Source organism: Erpetoichthys calabaricus, chromosome 3, assembly GCF_900747795.2.
Source record: "Erpetoichthys calabaricus chromosome 3, fErpCal1.3, whole genome shotgun sequence".
Lineage (NCBI taxonomy): Eukaryota > Metazoa > Chordata > Cladistia > Polypteriformes > Polypteridae > Erpetoichthys > Erpetoichthys calabaricus.
This window is the reverse complement of record NC_041396.2, coordinates 169,453,638-169,478,071: the sequence shown is the minus strand read 5'-3', so window position 1 is coordinate 169,478,071 and position 24,434 is coordinate 169,453,638. Positions and strand designations below refer to the sequence as shown.

The window sequence follows — 24,434 nt, the reverse complement described above, 5'->3', positions numbered from 1 at the left end:
TAGTCAATCAGAAGCTTGACAGTTTGCTGCCATTAGAATCAGGTAAGGAAAAGTTACACATGTCAGTAAACTATTATAATCTTTTAAGTTCCTCAGAAATATTTACCTTTCTGCATCTGATTATAAAACATTTTTGATAGTCTTTTATATAATTTTAAACTGTTTCTGTTATCATTTTCAGAAGTGGAGGAACAAGGAGATGCAGCATCTGATACTGAGGGTTTGGGAGTTGAAGAGGATCAACAGCAATTGACCCGTAGCAGCAGCACTTCTGATCTTGTACAAAATTATTCCTCTGATTCATTTCAAGGTACATGTTGTTAGCAGTCTTTGCAGGAGAGTTGTATTTTATTTAATAATGTATTGTGATAGGATGCCAGAGAGACTAGGGCAACAGCTAGGTGGTTATTATTACCAGAATATATAGTTAGCTCTAAATGAACTTCAGTGACTTTACACCAGGAGATGATGGCACATTGGTGTTGGAAAAAAAATCAAAGGTCAAAATATACCAATGAACAAAGCCAAAATATTAGACTGAAGTTGTAATCAAATGGAAGCAAAAACCATAACTAAATAATCCTTTGTCTAAAAAAAAAAAAAAAAAAAACAAAAAAAAAAAAAAGTCTTTCATAACAAAGCTTGGATACGATATGCTCCATGGTACAATTTCATATAGGCAGGGATTGTTGATTTAACATTTCACATGACCGGTCAATGGGCATAGTGACCTTAAACAACATGGCCACAACTATGCAGGAACAGACACAAAATGGTGGCTAATATCCAGAAAACTACAGAATAAAACATCATGTGGATGACATTACCAAAATAATGCTAAAATTATCAAAATGATATTAAACAGTAATAATGTTAAAGACTTATGCAGAAATGTACATACAGATTGCAAACACATTATAACAGGTGGCAAAGGACAATATAAATTGTTGCAGGAAAATTCTAAATATTAAAACCTATAGGTACCATGGTAGGAAATAATTAATGCCACCCTAGGAAGGACGAGAGGAGATTCTGCTAGGATGCTAGAGAATAGGCAACCCTGCAGTTACCAGAGTGCCTGAGCTTATATTAAGAGAAAGGGAGAGAGAGACCTTTTGGACACTTACTGCGTTTATATGCTGTTTAGTAACCTGGTTGTTCACGGAAACATTTTTTTCCTAAGATGCTAAAATGTCATGTTAGAGAAACCGGGTTATTGGTCTCTGAGAATGCTGGTTAACAGAGAAAGATGTCTCTTATTATTTGCCATATAAACCTTTAACCAGGTTACAGTTAAGGATTTTGTATTTTACACATGTCCATTACACTGTGCCAGCCTGTGCATGTATTTGCTTTGCACATGCTTCCAGCAGCCGATGGTGAAAGCTTCCACAAGATAAATTGTCAGAGGCAAATGCTTTGACGATTGCATTTTCCTTCTGTTGGTTTAAATAATCTATCTCAGTATTACAGAAATAACCAAGTTTATGTTGATGAATTGAACATGCAATGCTGGTAACACGAGAGCATATGATATGAGCTTCTGTCTCCTGGAGCACCACTGCTATGGTCTGTCTTTTTTTGGCTTCAAATCATATTTTTTTTCCTTCCACAAGATGGAGTAGAGAGCTGTGAGACAAATTAAGCATGTTCACACTTGTAGTTACGTTATATGTGTGGTAGTTCATGAAGCTTGCTTAGCGAGTAAGCATGCTTATCTGAGCTGGTTTTAGTTCTACCAAAAGGATTTGGGCAAGTTGCGCTTGGTAACTAAGGCAAATAAAGGCCATCTCTTGGCCTGCTCCACGCCAATCTAAAGATAAAGCTTAGCAGTGTAGTGGATAGTTTATCAATGTGAAACAAAGTCTTGGTGAAGGATTTAGCATATCTGATATTACGGAATTCTCATTTAGAATAATCTTCCATGTTCATTACAAAATGGTAATGGTAAAAGAATTACAATCTAAACTAGACATTGAAAATAAAGGACATTTAATTTATGTCATTATTTATTACTTTTTTGTCAGTGACAGGATTTTTTTATGCTGTTTTTTAAATTAGTCTGATATGTCTGTTTCAAAACAGTAAAACATTAAAAGCTATGTTGTCCACTGAAAACAAGAATCAATTCTATATAACATTTATGTTTTTACCCAGTTGATTTTTTTGTCAGCAAGAGACTAAAGGAAAAGATACAGTAATGAAAAAATAAGTTAAAAAGGTATGTTCTAAGAATGTTAAAATCTCCAGTAATAAAAAAGTCCCTATTCTAAGTCAATAAACCTCTAACCAAAGGTGGGCAACTCGAGTCGAATCAAGGAATGTTTCATTACTTTGTTTCAATTTCCAGTTAGTTTGGCTGCGTTTCATACTGCAAACTTTCAAGTGAAATAGAAGTAACAATAAACTCCCCGTAGGAAACATTAGTGCTTTTGCACTGCTGCATTTTGGAAGTTATTAACTGGAACACTACTGAAAGTTGTTCACTGAAGGACATTTCAAATAGTAGAGCGTACAACAGAAGACAGTCTGTGCTGAATTCATACAATTTTCTGCTTTAGTTTTATAACAATAGAATTATCACTTAATTTTCTTTTAACTATATGCTGTTCCATATTAATTCTCCAGTAGTCATGTAGTCACAATATGAACGTAATCGCAATTTAGTTTATGTCAAGTCACATGTCAGCTGTCTTGGCAACATATCTGTTAATAATCTGTTTATGTTGGAATGCTTGATTAAAATTGAGTAACTTGTCTAAATTAGTTTGTACATTCAGAAGATTCCCCACCTCCATGCATCACATTAGTGGAGTAAGAGGACGTTTGATTGTTAGTGTCACAGGACACTTTTATTTGTTTCATGACACCTTCAACATGTATGGTAGACCTGATCTCCTGATCATCAAGTAATTTTTTTTTTTTTTTTTTTAACATGGTTAACTGCTGTTATGAGCTTGAATTAGTTGCTTGTTCTTATTGGGCAAGTAATTGTGCACATTGTTTTATGTGAATCATTTATATCTGTGAATGTATTTATTATATTTTATTTTTACCCTTTGTCTTTAATGCTCCATGTTAATTCTTAACTCCTTATGCTGTAAATGAAATTACTCAATTATCGAATGTAGACAGTGTGACTACCACAGTTTGCACAGTTGCACTCATAATGCATAGGATTTCATGTACTCAGATCAATTTGGTGTTGGATCAAATTCTTACATCACACAAATCGCACCTGGGTTTTCTTTGTACCATACGGTCACCACCTTTCCAAGGGGTCTTGTTCTGGTTATTTTGGTCCACACCAGAGTACAGTTGTCATTTTCACATCTACCTAAATGAACCAGACTTTCATGGGATTCGTAACAGAATTCTAAAGTACTCGTCCGAACAAACCAGGTGTGAAAATGCCTTTAGTTTATCTGACTTGTGACTTCTTTGTCAAAATTTTAAAATGGCATGACTTGACTTGTTTATTAATAACTTGCACATGAATCGGACTCAAGATAAATGAGTTAAAAAGTCTGATGTTATAGCACCACACTTATCATTTTTCAGATTGCATTCTTTTAATTTACATTTCGTTAATATATCATAGTCTACCTGAGTTGCAAGAATTAGATCATGATTAAATGGTTAAGATGGTTTACTCATTGGCTGCATGCCACTGTGGAGATCTGGCACTCACGACCTTCATGCATTGTCACTGTAATGTGGTAACTTGGATTTGTTTTATGGGAGATGAGAAGATATAAACATTACACAAGAGAAACCTTGCCAAAGTCCTACAGTCAAATCTGAAACTTGCATGTCGTTATGTTTTTATGATATTGGGTTCTTTATTTTATTTAAAATCTTTTCATTCTTATTTTATTTCTATTTCTTTTATCTTAAAGAACTTTTGTATTATTTTGTTTACAAGAGATGATTGTGGTTAAATGGAAAACGGGACTCAGGTGAGGGTAGCTGTGAATTATACAGTAGCTACAGTATTTGTATCTATAATAATAAAAGGCAAAGCCCTCACTGACTGACTGACTGACTCACTCACTGACTGACTCATCACTAATTCTCCAACTTCCCGTGTAGGTGGAAGGCTGAAATTTGGCAGGCTCATTCCTTACAGCTTACTTACAAAAGTTAGGCAGGTTTCATTTCGAAATTCAAAGCGTAATGGTCATAACTGGAACATATTTTTTGTCCATACACTGTAATGGAGGAGGCGGAGTCACGTATCGCGTCATCACGCCTCCTACGTAATCACGTGAACTAAAAACAAGGAAGAGATTTACAGCACGAGTCACACACGGGAACGAAGGTAAAAGACGTTAATTTTTGAGTGTCTTTTAATACTGTGTAAGCATACATATTAACACATGTGCAATTAAACGTGTGCATTTACGGGGTGATTTCTCAGGCTTAAAAGCTCACCTTTTATCAAACGTGGGAACAAAGGTAACTGACGTTGTTCACTGTCTTTTAATACTGTGTAACCATACATATTAACACATGTGCAATTAAACGTGTGCATTTACGGGGTGATTTCTCAGGCTTAAAAGCTCACCTTTTACTAAAAAGGTAAATGCAAAACTATTTTCAATCAGTTTATTGAAACGCTCCCGTTAAGGATTGCAATAACATATTCACGACATAAAAGAACGAAGTAGGGGGAAATGGAGGAACAGCCACAAACAGCGAACAGCAAAAAATAAATTAAACAATTGAGAACGGAGCGAGTTAAGCATACAAGCATGTTCATAAGGGAAACAAAGCACGGTGTAAAACGTAAGTTTAAATTAAGTTTATAGAAACGCTCCCGCTGCGGATTGCAATAACATATTCGCGAGATAAAAGTTTAATGAGAAGACACGAGGTATAAACGAACCACACGCCGTGGCGCAACGTTAGGGGCAACAGTTTCAACCATTCTATGATCTGCTTCTCGCAACTGAAAGACGGCACATGGCGGATGTTAGCCGACTTGCTGACCGCAACGTTAGGGGCTTCAACTATGGCGCTGACGCCACATCTCAGTGACAACACTTTGCAGACTGTACTTAAAAGACACGCCCTCCTCACTGGACAGTTCAAAAGACCAATCAAACTAACGATGACATCAAGTATTACCCAATCAAAAGTAGGAAAGGAGGCATCTTCATAAAATGCGTGTGGGATGATTTGCATGAGACGCTGCTTTAAAAAAAAATGATAAAAAAAATACGGGATAAATCCTGTCCAGTATTGATTCAAAACGGGACGCGCAATTTCATTCTCAAACGCGGCACGATTCCGTATTTTAAAGGACGGGTGGCAACCCTACAGTGCCAGGTAACCACCCATACAATCAGATTGTGATTCAGACTAGGAATGCAATGAATGTAATTACCCCGATCTACATACAAGGCGAAAGTCTTGCAACATTCAAAGATGATGGTTTGGGACATGCACACCATACAACATAAAACAGCTTATGAAGCCTTGAACCGAAAAAAGCAAGATCTCAGAGATCGTAAAAAAAAAAATAGGAGGTAATGTCGTTTTACTCGCTGTACATTTTAGTCAAACATTACCACTTATTCCACGAGGGAGACCAGCAGATGAACTCAACGCGTGTTTAAAATCCATGCTTCTCCCACGGTCGGTTATATGTCGCGTGTTCTCGGGTAGGTGCACCAAAAAATGTATACATTTAAGCATGTAATGGGCAAACAAAAAATGAGGTATACCCGAAGGCACTGCAGTAGTACTTAATGTAACTTTCCTTCTTAAATGTTAATGTTTTACTGTTTAATAATTTATACGCTTCTTATATATTGTTCAAATTCTTTTATCAAAATACCACTGACAGCGCAATGCACGATAACATGGAGTTAATACACCATACGCATCCGCCCACGGCTGCCCTGCTGTGCGCAGATAGGAGTTGATTCTACAATAAAATAAAATAAAGATAAAAAGAGTAAAACAATCATCACCCATAAAGCGTGTGTGTGTGTATATATGTGTATATATATATATATGTTGATATGTGGATGTGTATATGTGTATATATATATATATATATATATATATATATATATATATATATATATATATATATATAATATGTAGATATGTATATATATGTGTATATGTATATGTATATATATGTTTATATGTGTGTGTGTGTATTTTATATATATAAAACACAGCAACACTCATAACAATGACAACACAATTACATTGACAATCATGTTACGTTATTTTTAAAATGTTTCCTTTTTTTTTCATAACCTCTTTAACACACTACTTCTCCGCTGCGAAGCGCGGGTATTTTGCTAGTCTATACTAATAAAAGGCAAAGCCCTCACTGACTCACTCACTCACTGACTTACTGACTCACTCATCACTAATTCTCCAACTTCCCGTGTAGGTGGAAGGCTGAAATTTGGCAGGCTCATTCCTTACAGCTTACTTACAAAAGTTAGGCAGGTTTCATTTCGAAATTCTACGCGTAATGGTCATAACTGGAACCTCTTTTTTGTTCATATACTGTAATAGACTGCAGCTCGATGGCCGTGGGAGAGGGAGTTGTGTATCGTGTCATCACGCCTCCCACGTAATCACATGAACTGACTGTGAACGCAGTACGTAGAAAACAAGGAAGAGCCCCAAAGAGCGCTGAAAAAAACATTCATTACACAATTGAGAAGGCAGCGAAACAATAAGAAGCGAGCGAGTGACGCATAAAAGCATATTCATAAGTGCAGCTACTGCGGAAACAAAGTACGGTGTAAACCGTAAGTTTAAATTAAGTTTATAGAAACGATCCCGCTGCCGTTTGCAATACCATATTCGCGACATACAAGTTTAATGAGAAGACACGAGGTATAAACGAGACTTTGGATCACTTTGTAACAGAGTTAAAATTGCTGTAGCGAGAAACTTTTAAGTGCCGGGTCTTAGCTAACATTAAATAAAGCCGTGGACATCGCAACATCACACAAGAGAGCAGCTCACGTGAACTGACTGAACGCAGCACGAGTGATCACTCATTACACAATTGAGAAGGCAGCGAAACAATAAGAAGTGAGAGAGTGACGCATACAAGCATATTCATAAGTGCAGCTACTGCGGAAACAAAGCACGGTGTAAACCGTAAGTTTAAATTAAGTTTATAGAAACGCTCCCGCTGCCGTTTGCAATACCATATTCGCGACATACAAGTTTAATGAGAAGACACGAGGTATAAACGAGACTTTGGATCACTTTGTAACAGAGTTAAAATTGCTGTAGCGAGAAACTTTTAAGTGCCGGGTCTTAGCTAACATTAATTAAAGCCGTGGACATCGCAACATCACACAAGAGAGCGGCTCACGTGAACTGACTGAACGCAGCACGAGTGATCACTTCGATGAATCAAACCTGTTCAAAAAACACATTACACAATTGATAATGTAGGAAAAGAATATGAAGCGACTGACGCATACAGAGATATTCATGAGTGCAGGTACTTCGGAAACAAAGCACCGTGTAAACCTAAAGTTTAAATTAAGTTCATAGACCTACAAAAGGTTGCCATTGATTTGAGGCAAGATTGCTTTTCTCCTGTACAACTATACGTTGCATTCTCAACAGTAAGCTTGCACGGCTTGGTCATATTACAACCGGAGTGCTGAACTGACAACGTGGTATACAAAGAGAACTATAACAATCGTAATAAACGAACAATAAAACAGCAGAGAACCCGTGGATTAAATAAAAAGGCTGCTTCCTTGGCGAAGCAAGGAAAAAGGATGGCCTTATATGGCGTTTGTTTATAAAACAGCGGAGAAGCTGTGTAAAGGCTGCGTCACAAAAAAACAGCAGCGCGTCTTATATGAGCAGGCAGTCAGCTAAAGAAGGGAATCAATAAATAACTATAATTGTAATAAATGAACAAAAAATAGCGTAGAATCCGCAGATTACATAAAGGAAATGGGTACCTGAACAGAAAAGTGAGTCTCAAATAGCTACACAATAACTATAACAATCGTAATAAACGAACAATAAAACAATACAGAACCGCTAAGCAAGGAGAAAGGACGGCCTTATATGGCGTTCGTTTATAAAACAGCAGAGAGGCTGTGTAATGGCAGCTTCACAAAAAAACAGATCCTTAACAAATTGTTATTGGTATATTTTCCATCAATTTAAAAAGGTTCTCTTTTCTTCTTAATAAAAATTTAAAAGCAGTACTTCGCCGCTGCAAAGCGCGGGGATTTGGCTATATATATATATATATATATATATATATATATATATATATATATATATATATATATATATATATATATATATATACTAGCAAAATACCCGCGCTTCGCAGCGAAGAAGTAGTGTGTTAAAGAGGTTATGTAAACATATATATATACATATATACATATATATACATATATATACATATCTACATATACATATATCTACATATATATATATATATATATATATATATATATATATATATATATATATATATATATATATATATACATATATATATACATCCACATATATATATATATATATATATATATATATATATATATATATATATATATGTACATATACACATCCACATATATATACATATATATATATATATATATATATATATATATATATATACACACATATCAACATATATATACACATACATATACACACACATATACATATACACATACATACATAGTGCGTTGTAACACGGGCTGTGATTGTTACATGGGACGGAGACGACAAATCACAGCTTCCCGCTTTCTAATCGGGCCTGTGATTGATGCTTTGACGGACGCCCAGATCCCACAGTATCTCCCCTTAGGAGAGGCGTTAGGCAAGTGTAATTGAATAGTGGTGCTGCAAGTTTAGCTTTACACCTGTTTTTAAGGCTTATTGACTGAAACGGGCTTTCAAGAAAAAAGTTAGGGCTTTGCTACAGGATACACCCTCCACAAGTTAAGGAAGTAAAAATAAAGGTATATATTTCTGTTTTATTTAAACCTTTTAAGTTTGTATGCGGGCGGTATGGTGGCGCAGTGAAAGGTGCCAGTTAGGAGACCCGGGTTCGCTTCCCTGCGTGGAGTTTGAATGTTCTCCCAGTGTCTGTCTGGGTTTCCCCCGGGTACTCCGGTTTCCTCCCACAGTCCAAAGACATGCAGGTTAGGTGCATTGGCGATTCTAAATTGTCCCGTGTGTGCGCCCTGCGGTGGGCTGGCACCTTGCCCGGGGTTTGTTTCCTGCCTTGTGCCCTGTGTTGGCAGGGATTGGCTCCTGTATTTAGGATATAGTGGGTTGGATAATGGATGGATGGACATTTGTATGCATAGCCCCATTTGCCCGTTTTAATTGTTTTTCTTTCTTCAGTAATATTTCAGCAAACCCGGAGCTTGTCAGTTCAAATCCTGGTACTGACACCACTGTGTGACCCTGAGGAAGTCACTTCACCTGCCTGTGCTGCAAAAAACAAAAGTAATGTAAGAAATTGTACCTCAGATGTTGCAAGTTGCTGGAATAAAGGCATAAGTCAAATAGATAAATATGTATTATACACATAGGAACTATTCATTTACTTTCAGTTAAGTCATCTGCAGCAAACCTTTATAAATGAGGGTTTCTCCTTTTTAGATAGTGCAAACTGTTTCTTCTTCATTGAGGTTTTCTCTTGGAGAGCTTTTTTCATTTCATTGAAAATTAAAGCAGCAGCTGCCAAAATATGTAGCTTTCTTATTAATTTTTCAACATTGTGTAAAATAACTTTATAAAGTAACATAAAAGGTTTAAATACTGGTTATCCTTTTACACTAAAATATTACTAAAGAGATACAAAAAAAGTAAAATGCATATGTTGTTTTTCTTTAAGGAGATTAAATATTACTGAAGAAAGAAAAAAAAAAACTAAAACAGCCAAATGGGGCTATGCATACGAACTTAAAAGGTTTAAATAAAACAGAAATATATATCTTTATTTTTACTTCCTTAACTTGTGGAGGGTGTATCCTGTACCAAAGCCCTAACTTTTTTCTTGAAAGCCCGTTTCAGTCAATAAGTCTTAAAAACAGGTGTAAAGATATTGACAATAAGCTACGCAAACCCACCAAGACATGGAATCGTTTAAATCAAGGCGAAAGTCGAAAAACACCATCCATCTATTAGTTAACGATTAACACATTTCTGTATGTATTGTAAGCATACAACTGATAATATGTTGCGCTTATTTATCTGGTGTACAGACATTTTTGCGCGTTTAAACGGCTGAAATCCAACGTGGTTTGTGCCGTTCAGAATGAAAACAGTTTGCATTTACCTTTTTAATAAAAGGCGAGCTTTTAAGCCTGAGAAATTACCCCGTAAATGCACACGTTTAATTGCACATGTGTTAATATGTATGCTTACACACTGTTTCTTCTTCATTGAGGTTTTCTCTAGCATGTAGATCGGGGTAATTACATTCACAGAATTCGTAGTCTGAATCACAGTCTGATTGTATGGGTGGTTACCTACTAGGTAACGCTTATGGTTGGCCAGCAAGTCAGCTAATATCAGCCACGGTGCCTTCAGTTGTGAGAAGCAGATCATAGAATGGTTGAAAATAGTTTACTGTCAAATAATGCAAAGAGTACACGACACGTGTTTCGCCCTAATTCTTGGCTCATCAGGCGTACGCACTCACTGCACTTGCTTACGGGAAGCGAACCTCGGACGTCAACGCTAGAGGCGAAGCTCCTAACATTGCGGCACAGCGTGTGGTTTGTTTATTTGACAGCATGTAGATCGGGGTAATTACATTCACGGCATTCGTAGTCTGAATCACAATCTGATTGTATGGGTGGTTACCTACCAGGTAACGCTTATGGTTGGCCAGCAAGTCAGCAAACATCCGCCACAGTGCCTTCAGTTGTGAGAAGCAGATCATAGAATGGTTGAAAATAGTTTACTGTCAAATAATGCAAAGAGTACGCGACACGTGTTTCACCCTAATTCTTGGCTCATCAGGCGTACACACTCACTGCACTCCCTTACGGGAATCGAACCTCGGACGTCAGCGCTAGAGGGGCTTCGCAGCGGTGAAGTATTGCTTTTAAATTTTAATTAAGAAGAAAAGAAAACCTTTTGAAATTGAGGGAAAATATACCAATAACAATTTGTTAAGGATCTGTTTTTTTGTGAAGCTGCCTTTACACAGCCTGTCTGCTGTTTTATAAACGAACGCCATATAAGGCTGTCCTTTCTCCTTCACAGTCAGTTCACGTGATTACGTGTGAGGCGTGATGACGTGATACGCAACCCCCGTAACCCCGCCTCCCACGGCCAGCGAGCTGCAGTCCAATACTGTATATGGACAAAAAAGAGGTTCCAGTTATGACCGTTACGCTTTGAATTTCGAAATGAAACCTGCCTAACTTTTGTAAGTAAGCTGTGAGGAATGAGCCTGCCAAATTTCAGCCTTCCACCTACACGGGAAGTTGGAGAATTAGTGAGTGAGTGAGTGAGTGAGTGAGTGAGTCAGTGAGTGAGTGAGTGAGTGAGTGAGTGAGTGAGTGAGTGAGGGCTTTGCCTTTTATTAGTATATAAATATATATATATATATATCTATCTATACTAATAAAAGGCAAAGCCCTCACTGACTGGTTGTCTCCACACATACCTCAGTACAAGACACATGACAGCCCGCATGGAGTTTGCTAGAAGACACCTGAAGGACTCTGAGATGGTGAGAAATAAGATTCTCTGGTCTGATGAGACCAAGATAGAACTTTTTGGCCTTAATTCTAAGCGATATGTGTGGAGACAACCAGGCACTGCTCATCACTTGTCCATTACAGTCCCCACAGTGAAGCATGGCGGTGGCAGCATCATGCTGTGGGGGTGTTTTTCAGCTGCAGGGACAGGACGGCTGGTTGCAATCGAGGGAAAGATGAATGCGGGCAAGTACAGGGATATCCTGGACAAAAACCTTCTCCAGAGTGCTAAGGACCTCAGACTGGGCCGAAGGTTTACCTTCCAACAAGACAATGACCCTAAGCACACAGCTAAAATAACGAAGGAGTGGCTTCACAACAACTCTGTGACTGTTCTTGAATGGCCCAGCCAGAGCCCTGACTTAAACCCAATTGAGCTTCTCTGGAGAGACCTAAAAATGGCTGTCCACCAACGTTTACCATCCAACCTGACAGTACTGGAGAGGATCTGCAAGGAGGAATGGCAGAGGATCCCCAAATCCAGGTGTGAAAAACTTGTTGCATCTTTCCCAAGAAGACTCATGGCTGTATTAGCTCAAAAGGGTGCTTCTGCTAAATACTGAGCAAAGGGTCTGAATACTTAGGACCATGTGATATTTCAGTTTTTCTTTTTTAATAAATCTGCAACAATTTCAAAAATTCTTTTTTTTGTCTATCAATATGGGGTGCTGTGTGTACATTAATGAGGGAAAAAATTAATTTAAATGATTTTAGCAAATGGCTGCAATATGACAAAGAGTGAAAAATTGAAGGGGGTCTGAATACTTTCCGTACCCACTGTAAGAACCGCTGCCTTATAACTCAATGGTCCTGGGTTTAAGACTGGGCGCTCTGCGTTTTGAGTAGTTAGCTACTATCCATCCATCCATCCATTTTCCAACCCGCTGAATCCGAACACAGGGTCACGGGGGTCTGCTGGAGCCAACACAGGGCACAAGGCAGGAACCAATCCCGGGCAGGGTGCCAACCCACCGCAGGACACACACAAACACACCCACACACCAAGCACACACTAGGGCCAATTTAGAATCGCCAATCCACCTAACCTGCATGTCTTTGGACTGTGGGAGGAAACCGGAGCGCCTGGAGGAAACCCACGCAGACACGGGGAGAACATGCAAACTCCACGCAGGGAGGACCCGGGAAGCGAACCCGGGTCCCCAGGTCTCCCAAGTGCGAGGCAGCAGCGCTACCCACTGTGCCACCGTGCCGCAGTTAGCTACTATTATCACTATAATATAATAAAAACATACATTTGATTTGAGTCCTCTGTAACACTCAGTGTAAATTTTGGCTACTTGTGAAAGTTAGCGCTTATTTTTTTATTATTCAGTTTTATTCTCTTGGTGACGTTCACGTGGTACAACGAACTTGACTCTCCCTCTCTGAGTTGATGGCATTTATCTCCATTCTTTTCATAAGAGCATCGCTGTGGCTGATCCCAGCTCAGAACTTTTTGTTGTACCGGCAGTCAAAGATATGATGTCCTGTGACCGCTATCAGGCTGGACAAAGGCAAGATCGTAACAACAGACAGTGTCTTTACAGCACTTTCACTGGCTAATAGACTGCTGCACTCTGCTTGGCACCATAAAGGAAAATGGGACTTCCTCCTGCAGCTAGAGTCACTTCAGTACGTGAGTAATTCGCCACACTGCTGTTTAGATCTGGCAGTGCCATGATGATGGTGTATGCAGCCAAAATGAAGTTTCAGAATAAAACTGAATAATAAAAAAACATGTTTTTATACTGCAAAGAAATATTGAGGTTTTAAATTGAGGTTTTTAGCATTGATAACAAATAAATAACACTATCAGTCCTCTTTAGATTGCATCAAATATATTAAAACTAAATTAATTTATAATAATACATGAAGGTCATTGTGGTTCAGAGGTGAGTATCTGACTGCCAGTTGGAGCAGCATTAAGAAACATGACTTTTACTTAAAAATCCTCAAAGAAAATTTGACTGAGGTTATTAGTTTAACAGGAGGCAATAAAAGGAGAATTGATGTTTTTCTCAGAATTCTTTTAATGGCATTTTATTACCCACTTCATGTAAAACCTATTCGTTTTTGTCAGTGTCGACGTCATCATAACTCTCAGGAATTTGTAGAGCTAAACTCTGAAAATAACAGGAGAATCTCAGGTGAACATTGCCCCTGCCCAGATACGTGACAGATTAGCTATAAAGTCTTACTGCAGAAGGCAAGAATGACCTTTTGTATTTGACTTTGTCATACTGCAGTATTATCAGTCTATTGCTGAATATGCTGTTCATTCCAGTAACTGTGTCATATAGTGACTGTGAGACATACAGTGTGTTTACATGCACACACTTCCTCTTTTTTTCTTGCCTGGCAGCTCTACCTTTAGCATCCTTCTCCCAATATACTCGGCATCTCTCCTCTGCACATGTCCAAACCAACGCAATCTCGCCTCTCTGACTTTGTCTCCCAACCGTCCAACTTGAGCTGACCCACTAATGTACTCATTTCTAATCCTATCCATCCTCATCACACCCAATGCAAATCTTAACATCTTTAACTCTGCTACCTCCAGCTCTGTCTCCTGCTTTCTGGTCAGTGCCACTGTCTCCAACCCATATAACATAGCTGGTCTCACTACCTGTAGACATTCCCTTTCACTCTTGCTGATATCCGTCTGTCACAAATCACTCCTGAGACTCTTCTCCACCCATTCCAACCTGCCTGTACTCTCTTTTTCACCTCTCTTCCACAATCCCCAATACTTTGTACTGTTAATCCCAAGTATTTAAACTCATCCACCTTCGCCAGCTCTACTCATTGCATCCTCACCATTCCACTGACCTCCCTCTCATTTACACTGTATGTTCCTCCCTCTTCTTAAAATATGTATTCACCACAGCCATGTCCATCCTTTTGGCAAAATTCACTATCCTCTGACCTTCTTCATTCCTATCCTTGACACCATACCTACCCATCACCTCCTCAAATCCTCTGTTCCCTTCACCAACATATCCATTGAAATCCGCTTCAAATACCACTTTCTGTCCCTTGGGTACACTGTTCATTACTTCATCCAACTCAGTCCAAAAACCTTCTGTCTCATCCATTACACACCCAACTTGCAGTGCATATGCACTAACAACATTCATCATCACACCTCCAATTTCCAGCTTCATAATCATTACTCTGTCTGACACTCTTTTCACCTCCAAAACACTCTTGACATATTGTTCCTTCAGAATAACCCCTACACCATTTCTCCTCCTATCCACACCTTGATAGAACAATTTGAATCCACCTCTGATCCGCCTGACCTTACTCCCCTTCCATTTAGTCTCTTGCACGCACAATATACCAACCTCCATCGTATTTGCTAACGCTGTCTCCTTACCAGTCATACTGCCAACATTCAAAGTTCCTACCATCAGTTCTACTCTTTACCCTCCTCCTACCTCCAGACACGTCTCCCCCCTCTTCTTATTCTTCTTCTTCGGCTTAATAATCAACCATCATAAATCTGAAAATAAGCATTACCTCTGAGATAATTTTGTGTTTTATAAATATGTTTAGTTATATTGATGCTTTATTTATAGGTTTCTGTTACGTGGTTGCTTGCAACCAACTCTTTTCTTCTTAGCTTTGAGATTGAGCCCTGCAAGGGCTTGTGTACTTCTTGCCTTATACCCAGTGCTGATGGAAAAATAATAACGCAGGTATTTTTACTTCAGTAAGATAAGTGTGCATTAGGTTATTTGTTACTTTAAAAAGTAACAGAGGCCAGTAACCTGGTTTCTCTAACCAGAATAAAGGTTTACGAAGCATTTTAGAAACCAGGTGTCTCTGAATAACCAGGTTATTGAGTGCATGTAAATTTGCCTATTGTCTATGAATTCCATTAATTTAGTCACCATTTTTTCTCTGCTGGTGCTTCCAGAGTCCAGACCAGATCCAATAATGGATCTAGCTTTACTAATGATCTTGATTGATCTATTAACATCTCTTACTATAATCCCAGGATCCCAGCCCACTGCTTCATAGACGACATCTCTGTCCATGACAGACTTATAGAACATTAGAAACATTTTCTTACATGCATCAAAAAACCTAAGCCTCATCAAAAAATAAATTTAGCTTTTGCCCTTCTTGTGCATAGTCTCAGAGTCTTTATTCCACTCCAGATAACATGACTTTGAGTTTTATGTAAAGTACAAAGGGGTCTAGTGCTGAAGTAGTAATGTGTTTCAGGTGGTACAGTTGTAAAAAAGTTGTAATCCCGGGCCACCTTAAATTCCTTTGCACCTCTTCATCAGCGCCTTTGTTTTGCAAATGTGTCAATCCGCACAGGCAGCAAACATCCTACTATTCTGACTCCCACTGAAGCAGCTGATGTCGCACAGAAGATTTTCAGAGCTCAAGTCTGTTTATCTGGGTGTGAGGTGCCTTGAATAGTAAAGGGTAAATAATATATCATCATTTGGAATACATGCATTTCATGTGTGTTCCATGTCTACAACGATCTATGTAAATATAGGATGACTGGAAATGCGAGGCAGGAAATGTTGAACATATAACTGAAACAGAAACTTCTTTCATGTTTAGTAATAACTGACAAAATGTTGACATGAAGTGTATAATGTGTGAAGAGTGAAGTCCAAATATCAAATAAACACATTCACAAAAGATATAGCAAAACAAGTGTGCTTTTATTCAAGAATATAACCAAAGGGAAAGAAATTGGGTTAGGGTACAAAGTAGATATGTCCACTTGGTTGGTGCAGTGGTAACAACCACTGTCTCATAATCAAAATGTTGTGAGTTCGATCCTGGGTCCTTCCAACATTTACCATTTTGAGTAGTGAGCTTCTATTTTTATTACTATTATAGATTAAAAGCATACATTTGATTTGAATCTGTAACAGCTGGTGTAAATTTATGGTACTTGTAAAAGTTAGCTTTTTTTTTTTCTTCAGTTTTATCCTCCAAGCCATGTTCATGCTCCCCCCACCCCAATCTGATACTGTTAGTTTTCAAATAAAGAGGAGGTTTAACAAACTTGTTTTGTTATACCACCTCTTTATTTGAAAACAATATCAGATCTTGTGCTTGAACCAGGCTGGGACTAGGAAAACTATGAATGTGGGTGTGAGAAGAAGTCTGTCTGCATTCTCAGTACCATGCACCGTATCGTGTAGACTGGGCAAGATCAAGAAAAAAAAAACAACAATGTTCAAATGACATTGCATTTTCAAATAATTGCATTTTCATGCATGGATGTGTGCGTGCGTGCATGAGAGAGGCAGAGACAGATTTGATCTCATTCAAGCGGTTACTGGAATATTGTATTATTGTAGTATTTCCCTCTACTTATCCTTTACCTGTTTTTCTTCAAGGGTAAGTGTACTCGTCAAGTTCGTTATCGGGTTGGTCTACTGTTGCACTTTAAGATTAACACACACACATACATAGCTATATGCATACACACAGACCCTAAACACAACAGTGCTCCATGAATGACACACACACAGCTGATTAACCTTTAGCACTTTAAACCACACTTTAGGAATAACACAGCCTGTCACTCTCTCAGCACTTCAAGAGACTTACTTATTATTGGCACGAACAACATACAATGTTTTAATGATATCTCAGACCTAAATATTACTTTTGGTCTACAAGAATACATTTAAACATACAAAGGCTCAGCATCCTTGACTTTATTACAGGAATAATAATAATAATACCACTGGAACAAAGAATAATAGAAAATAGAACTGATAGAAAAGTCTGGATATGTATATTGTCTTTAGAAAAAGCTTACGAAAAAGTTACAGATGGCAAGGATGAATGTCCCAGGGTGGCGTTTGATTTAGCAATTGATGTTCATGAAAATCCTGTAAACTGACGATCAGATGAAAACTGGTCACGTGTGTCTTTGTTTTCTTTTTTGACGTCACTCTTCCATCATCGCAAAGTTTTTTGATGTTGCCTTAAACATCGGCATGTCCTCCTTTCCCAGGCTTTAAACCAAATTGTTGTCCCTGATGTCCATCCATAAAGTAATCAGTAGCCTGATGTGTTGGCTCAGTCTTCCATTCCCAGGCTGTAAAACCAATTTAGCACTATGCTGTGAACAACTGTTATAAAAGTGAGCTGTAAGGGAAGAGGGTATGCCTTTTTTATTATAATGCCTATACAAGTGTCCTGCATCTGAATTCATCTTATTGGGATTGAGCAAAATATAATAATAAAAATATAGAGAATAATTTGTAGATTTTATACAACATAACAAATATAAAATAAACACTTTCACAAAGGTATAACGAAACAAGTGTACTTTTATTTAAAAATTAAACTGAATAACAAAATTACAAGTTACAACAAGATACCAAGAAGACATGATTCATCAGCGTTTGTGTGTCTGGCTGTAATTGACTCAAAGCAAATGTATGTTTTTGTTATATAATAGTAATAATAACAGCAGCTCACTATTCATAATGATAACTGCGGAGAAGACCTGGGATTGAATCCTCATTCACTTGATTCAGAAGCAGCTGTTCTTACCTCTACACCAGCCATGCAATTGGTATTTGGGTTTCGGTTTTTACATATTGACAGCAACATATAAATTGAATAATTTCTTTTTCTTTGCTTATATTCTTGAATAAAGGCGCACTTGTTTTGTTATACTTGTACTTTTTGTGAAACTGTTTATTTGATATTTCGACTTCACACATTATACACTTCAGGTCAGCATTTTGTCATTATAACAAGAAAAAAGTTTCTGTTTTGGATATGTGTTCAACATTTCTTGCCTCACATTTCCTATAATCCTACTTTTACAGAGATTGTTGTAGACACAGAACACACATGAAATGTATGTATTCCAAATAATGTCCTATTATTTGCCCTATACAATTTAAGGCACCTCACACCCAGATAAACAGACCTGAGCCAGATGAACTTCAGTTGCGTGGGCGGGGGATGGGATGGCAGGTTTTTTGTTGCTTGTGCTGATTGACACATTTGAAAAACAAAGATACTGATGAAGAGGTGCGAAGGAATTTAAGGTGGCCCAGGATTATGACTTTTTTCGTAGGCTTCAGGGTATTCTATTGTTAAATGAAAGAATCCAAAGGAGATGTGATTTGATGTTATTGTCAGATGATATGAAAAGAATGGGTTTCACCTGAAAAATTGCACAGGACAGCCAAAAATAGAGGAAGAATGCAGTATTAACATTTACATGAGGGTAAATGCCAAACCATTAAACTGGTGATGATGTTTGATGATTGTAATACGATAATAAACAATATTTGATGAGCTGCAACCTGTGAATTATTTTTCTTCATAGCTGTTAGGTTTTAGGTTTAGCTAGATAGATAAATAGATACTTTATTAATCCCAAGGGGAAATTGAAGAGTTAAATGATTAATGTTTTGTTTTAGTAACACTCTAGTTCTGATCAAGGCACAATCGACATGTGTCTGAAGAGGTAATAGCATGTTAAGAATTGCTGATCATCATTTTCTTTTCTAGATGGAAAAAACTAATTATTATCTTTAAATTTTAGGGAATAAAAGTGAAAATATAACCTCAGACATTGGGACAATGCGAATTCAAGGTGATACATCAGGAAGAAAGGAAAATGAAACACCATTGGTAAGGTTTTAAATCTGCTGAAATGCAATATTTATTAATATACATTTGGGACAAATGTGTTGGTAGTGAGAAATGAAGTTTAAGAACAACAACAACAGCATTTATTTATTTAATTTATTTATTTATTATATATATATATATATATTATATATTATATATAATATTATATATATATATTTATATTTATATTTATATATATATATATATATATATATAGCACAGTTTCATACAAACAGTGTAGCCCACAGTACTTTACCAGATGTCAAAGATAAAGTTACAGGAAAAGAAAAACAAGTAAGATTAGACAATACTATTAAAGAATAAGTAACAAAGAAAAAAATTCTTTATGATCTTAACAAAACAGATAAATATCAAGTGGAAGAGTACCACCATTACATACAATGACAAAATCTGCAGGTGTTCCAAGGCCAAAAGACTGCTACCACTGGGCATTCTGCCTCACAAAAATGTTCCTAATTCATTCCTATTTCTTTCCAGGCTTCCGAGGGTTCAATGGAGTTGGTTAAACTCAGGTTATCTCAATAAGGTTGTTAATAAAACAAAAATTGTAATTGGAAAATTGTTTTTAAGTATTGCGTTATTTTTACAAGATATTGCTTTACTTTGTGAAAGTTTGATTTTTTTTGCAGTTACTATTTAAAAAATGTTTCTTGTTATTTCTCAAAAGCACTGCATTATTTTGCAACAGTTTGGGAATTGATTTACATTTCCAGTTTTCACCAATAAAACAGGTAATTTTCTGCAGTTACTGACACTCATTTATTCCATTCAAACCGTGCAGGCAAGATGAGAATATTTAAACAGACCATAACTAGGTTATCAATCAAATCTGAACCCCTGGAGCTGTGGAGGGTTCAGAACTCTTAATTCTGCACCACCACTCTAAATACATTAAACATATAAGCTAAATAGGCTCATTAAAACTAACTGTGAATGCATATCATTGATTTGGTTCATGTTGCTTGATTTTACGTTAGGCATGTGCAATAACTCACTGTTTAACTAGCTTTCTTCTGTTAGCCCTTGTTTTTGTTGACAAACTAATACAGTATTAAAGGAACAGTTATTTGTAGTAATTCCCTTCCTAATTTTGATCTCTTCTACTATACCTTCTCATATATGGGTTATTGTTTAATTTACTGTTGTGCATTTGTTTACATCAGGACTCTGTAACCTTTTTCTGCTTCAGTTATGAACATGTTGCCAAAAAATAGAAAAAAAAAGAAACTTACTGTTAATAGCTGTAATTTATAGTATAATGCCATTGTTAGCAGCTTGTTCCATAATTGTAGTGGTTATTTGACTACATATTGCTGTTAAATAGAATAGTTTAGTAATAGTTGATTTTGAAAAGGTTGTGTTATCAAAAAATAATCACTTTGGCATCAGTTACAGTATCCTTTTTTTTTCTTGTACAGAGGTGAAACTGGTGCTGGGCCATCATTTTGTTATACTTGTAGTATGTTTGTAACCTCAGTTGTTTACCATTTGATGACATGCATTTTATTATGTGTTTTTATTAATAAAATTTAAACTAGCTTCTTTTATTAAGGATACTATCTATATACATGTATATAATTCACAACGTCGCCGCCAGAGCGGGAAGACACCTATGAAAGCACGCACACCAAAACAAGACACCCATGAAAGCACGCAGGAAGGGGCGTGGATTCACTAAGCCGCCGACAAGTAGGAAGGAGCCACGCCCACCAACTCTATGACCATTGGATACGACGACAACTCGCAGAGCTACGCCCACTAACTGGGACGCGACACCTCGGATAAAACGGCGTCATTTATGTTCATCTGTCGTAGAGTCCACACGCACCTCTGAGCCACGTTGACTGTTCATAGAGGCATGTTTCTCGCGGATGTGAATCGCTATATGCAGCGTGTTAAAACAGTTTGCAAGGGGTATCCCATAGGATCCTTAAAACAATCCTTTAAAACTGAAGTTAAAACACAATGAAGGAAGCAGTCTTTAAAAACCAATAAGCCCTGTGCCTGTTTTTCATTAGCGTCTAACCTGCTTCACCTGTGCAGGCCCTGCAACAGTTGAGACGCTCTCTCAGCAGCTGACCTTCTCTGTGCCTGACTCCACTACTGTCAGTCGCCTGATTAAAAATGGCCTTTTGAAGGGGAGCTATGGACCAGCTATACCACAGGAACACATTGCCTTCGAGCCTGCTCTCGCTCACTCTAACGTACCGGCTTTCTCTCTCTCCTCACTCACTCACACACTACACAGGGGAGAAACACACGCAGCATGACTCCACCCGGAAACCGTTTCAGCCACACTTCCAAGGCAGAGAAGGCAATTAAAGAATGCACCGGGATCGATATTGTTTTCACTTCTGTTTGGACAACTGTGTCGTTCAGGAAGTGTTCACCCATCAAAACATAATTATGCGGCGTATGCTACACCGCGGGTTGGCTAGTTCACAATAATATATTATTATGTAACTTACTTTATTTCTGATATTTTTCTTTATTTTTTTTTTAACATTGTTGCTTTTAATGGATATCTCAACTAACATGCTTTTTCATTCCATCAAATATATATATATATATATATATATATATATATATATATTATACTGTATAAGTCAATGTGTGTATGTATATATGTTCCAGCATCACTTCCAAATGGCTGAAGCAATTTTCATGAAACTTGGTACATATGTTCCTCATTGGTCGACTAAAAATACTGTAGGGTGAAATCAACCCTAACCCCTTCTGGGTAGGGTGGGGGGGTGATCATGCAGTCATGTATGCATGTTATCATCCAGTTGACACTCGGAATGACCACCAGGGTGCGAACTGGAGATGATTGCCAGCATTCTTTATGTTTGAGCACCACCGCGCCCCTCTTCCTTTTGAAATTAAATAGAGTTGGCTGGTTCAGAGTGTCAACTAGATGATAACATACATACAAGACCGCAAAACAAACACATTAGTGAGTCTTCATTGTTTGTTAATTTATTTTTATTTTTAAAGTTGTGAGTTTTTTTAATTATATTTTTCTCAATTAAAAAAAAAAAAAACAAAAAAAAAAAAAAAACCCTTTATTTTCCTCCTGGGCAACGCCGGGTATTTCAGCTAGTAACTTATAAAATCTTGTTTTTTATTTAATTTTATTAGTTTTGTCTTAAGTTATATTGTAATTTGTTTTTTGTTCATCTGCATATTTTTCTCTCTGCCTATTACCTCATTTGTATATTTCTAAAGATGGTCAAACTGTCATGAGTTATACTTAATTTCAGAAAATTAGCAGTGTGGTGCTCGTTTAGTAATTGGGTCCTGGTGACTTTTTTTTTTTTTTTTTTTTTTTTAAACAAAAGTGTCTCCCAACAGAACCTTAACATGACTAGAAAAATGTAGATAATAATTTCAATGTATAATGATGAATCTAAAATTAACACCAAAGACTTACCTAAGTTTTTTCAGTTTTGCAACTCAAATAACATAACAAATTATGTCTTAGAACTACTGGTATATCAAAGTCACATAGGTAATTTATTCAGTGACCAAGTCATGTTCTTGGTCTACAATTAAAACATTCCATTTCATGTATTTTTGCTTTTATGTAATCAGTTTTTTATGTACATAAATTATCGGTCATTTCTTGAAGTTCATGACTTCCAGTCAATTTTACTTACACTTTTCTAGTTTTATACCACTTCAGCATATAATTAATACATTAGGATCTGTTAATTAATTAATCAGAACGTTTAAATATACAAGAACAAAGTGATAGCAGTCACCATCTGATGATGTCTATGTTATGTCACAATCATCTTTGAATAGTATTGCTCTCTGTCAAATAAGCGAAACCACAACAGCCCTGGTATACACTAGCTAACACAGAACATGTTTTGTTAAAACTTCTATAATACTCCATGAAATTCTAAGTCTCTTACTGTATATATTAAGTATATTATATGCACCATTTAAATATGACAGAGACTTAATGTGATTTTTTTTTTTCTTTTCTTTATTTATACTTGTAAAGATTTTAATCAGACGAAGTAGCAGCCCTGCTGATTTGGAGTTTTCTGGAAATGGCAGTATATTTACTGCAGGTCAAAAGGTTCGGGAAAAAAGTAAGTAAATCATATTTATTCGCTTCTAGCTTTTCCTGTTGATTAAAAAAATAACATATATAAACTGAGTGTCGTTTTTTGTTTGAGCTATCATTACCTCTTTTAACCCATCCATCCATCCATCCATTTTCCAACCCGCTGAATCGGGTGAACGGGGGTCTGCTGGAGCCAATCCCAGCCAACACAGGGCACAAGGCAGGAAACAATCCTGGGCAGGGTGCCAACCCACCGCAGCCTCTTTTAACCAACAATCCTAAATTGCAAACAGTCAGAACCTCTTCTTCTAACAACTTTTATTCCTTGGGTAATATAAGCATTTCTTGACATCTTTCTCGTGATTTCTGTTGAAATTACTTTTAGAGAAAGATTTCAATAAATAATTGACAGCATATTATTTTAAAACGTTTGAGATCAGTTAGTAATAACATTTACAAAACTGATCTTATGAAGTGGTTAAAAGATAAAGGGAAATACTTTTCTTGATAATTATGTGGTACCTGCAAGTTTACTTTTGCATCAACCTTTTGGTGCTGTTTTTTTTGGGAAAATGAATATTTAGGTTGTACTCGGGTACAAGGTATTATTCATCAAAATGAGTCACATTTCCTCTGTTATAAAATGGTTTGTAATGTTAACTTGTCATTAATAATTCTATATAAAATAGTGCTTGTTTGATTAATGTCATTATCTTTACACCCATGAGCATTAAAACTACATCAAGGAGAGTACATTGATGCAATGTTCAGAAATCAATTGTTTCCAAAGATATTTTGCCTGTAACACATCTTTGAAATGTTAAAATGGCTTGTTAAAATATTTTAAAGTAAAAAGTTTTTATGTACTAAGTTGTAAGTTTGATTTTTCATTTACAGTCCCTTACACAGAGCCACTAATCTTGTGCAAT

At 36.9% G+C, this 24,434-nt stretch overlaps 1 protein-coding gene across 4 annotated transcripts in view; it reads left to right on the top strand.

Moving 5' to 3' along the window:
- ralgapa2 (Ral GTPase activating protein catalytic subunit alpha 2) overlaps nt 1-24,434 on the top strand; it is a 789,870-nt gene that overhangs the window by 239,704 nt on the left and 525,732 nt on the right. For all 4 annotated transcript variants that reach the window (XM_051925541.1, XM_051925545.1, XM_051925542.1 and 1 more), the window contains 3 exons: nt 182-310; nt 19,318-19,406; nt 23,440-23,530. In XM_051925541.1, coding sequence (XP_051781501.1) covers nt 182-310; nt 19,318-19,406; nt 23,440-23,530 — 309 coding nt within the window. The remainder of the gene's footprint in view (nt 1-181; nt 311-19,317; nt 19,407-23,439; nt 23,531-24,434) is intronic.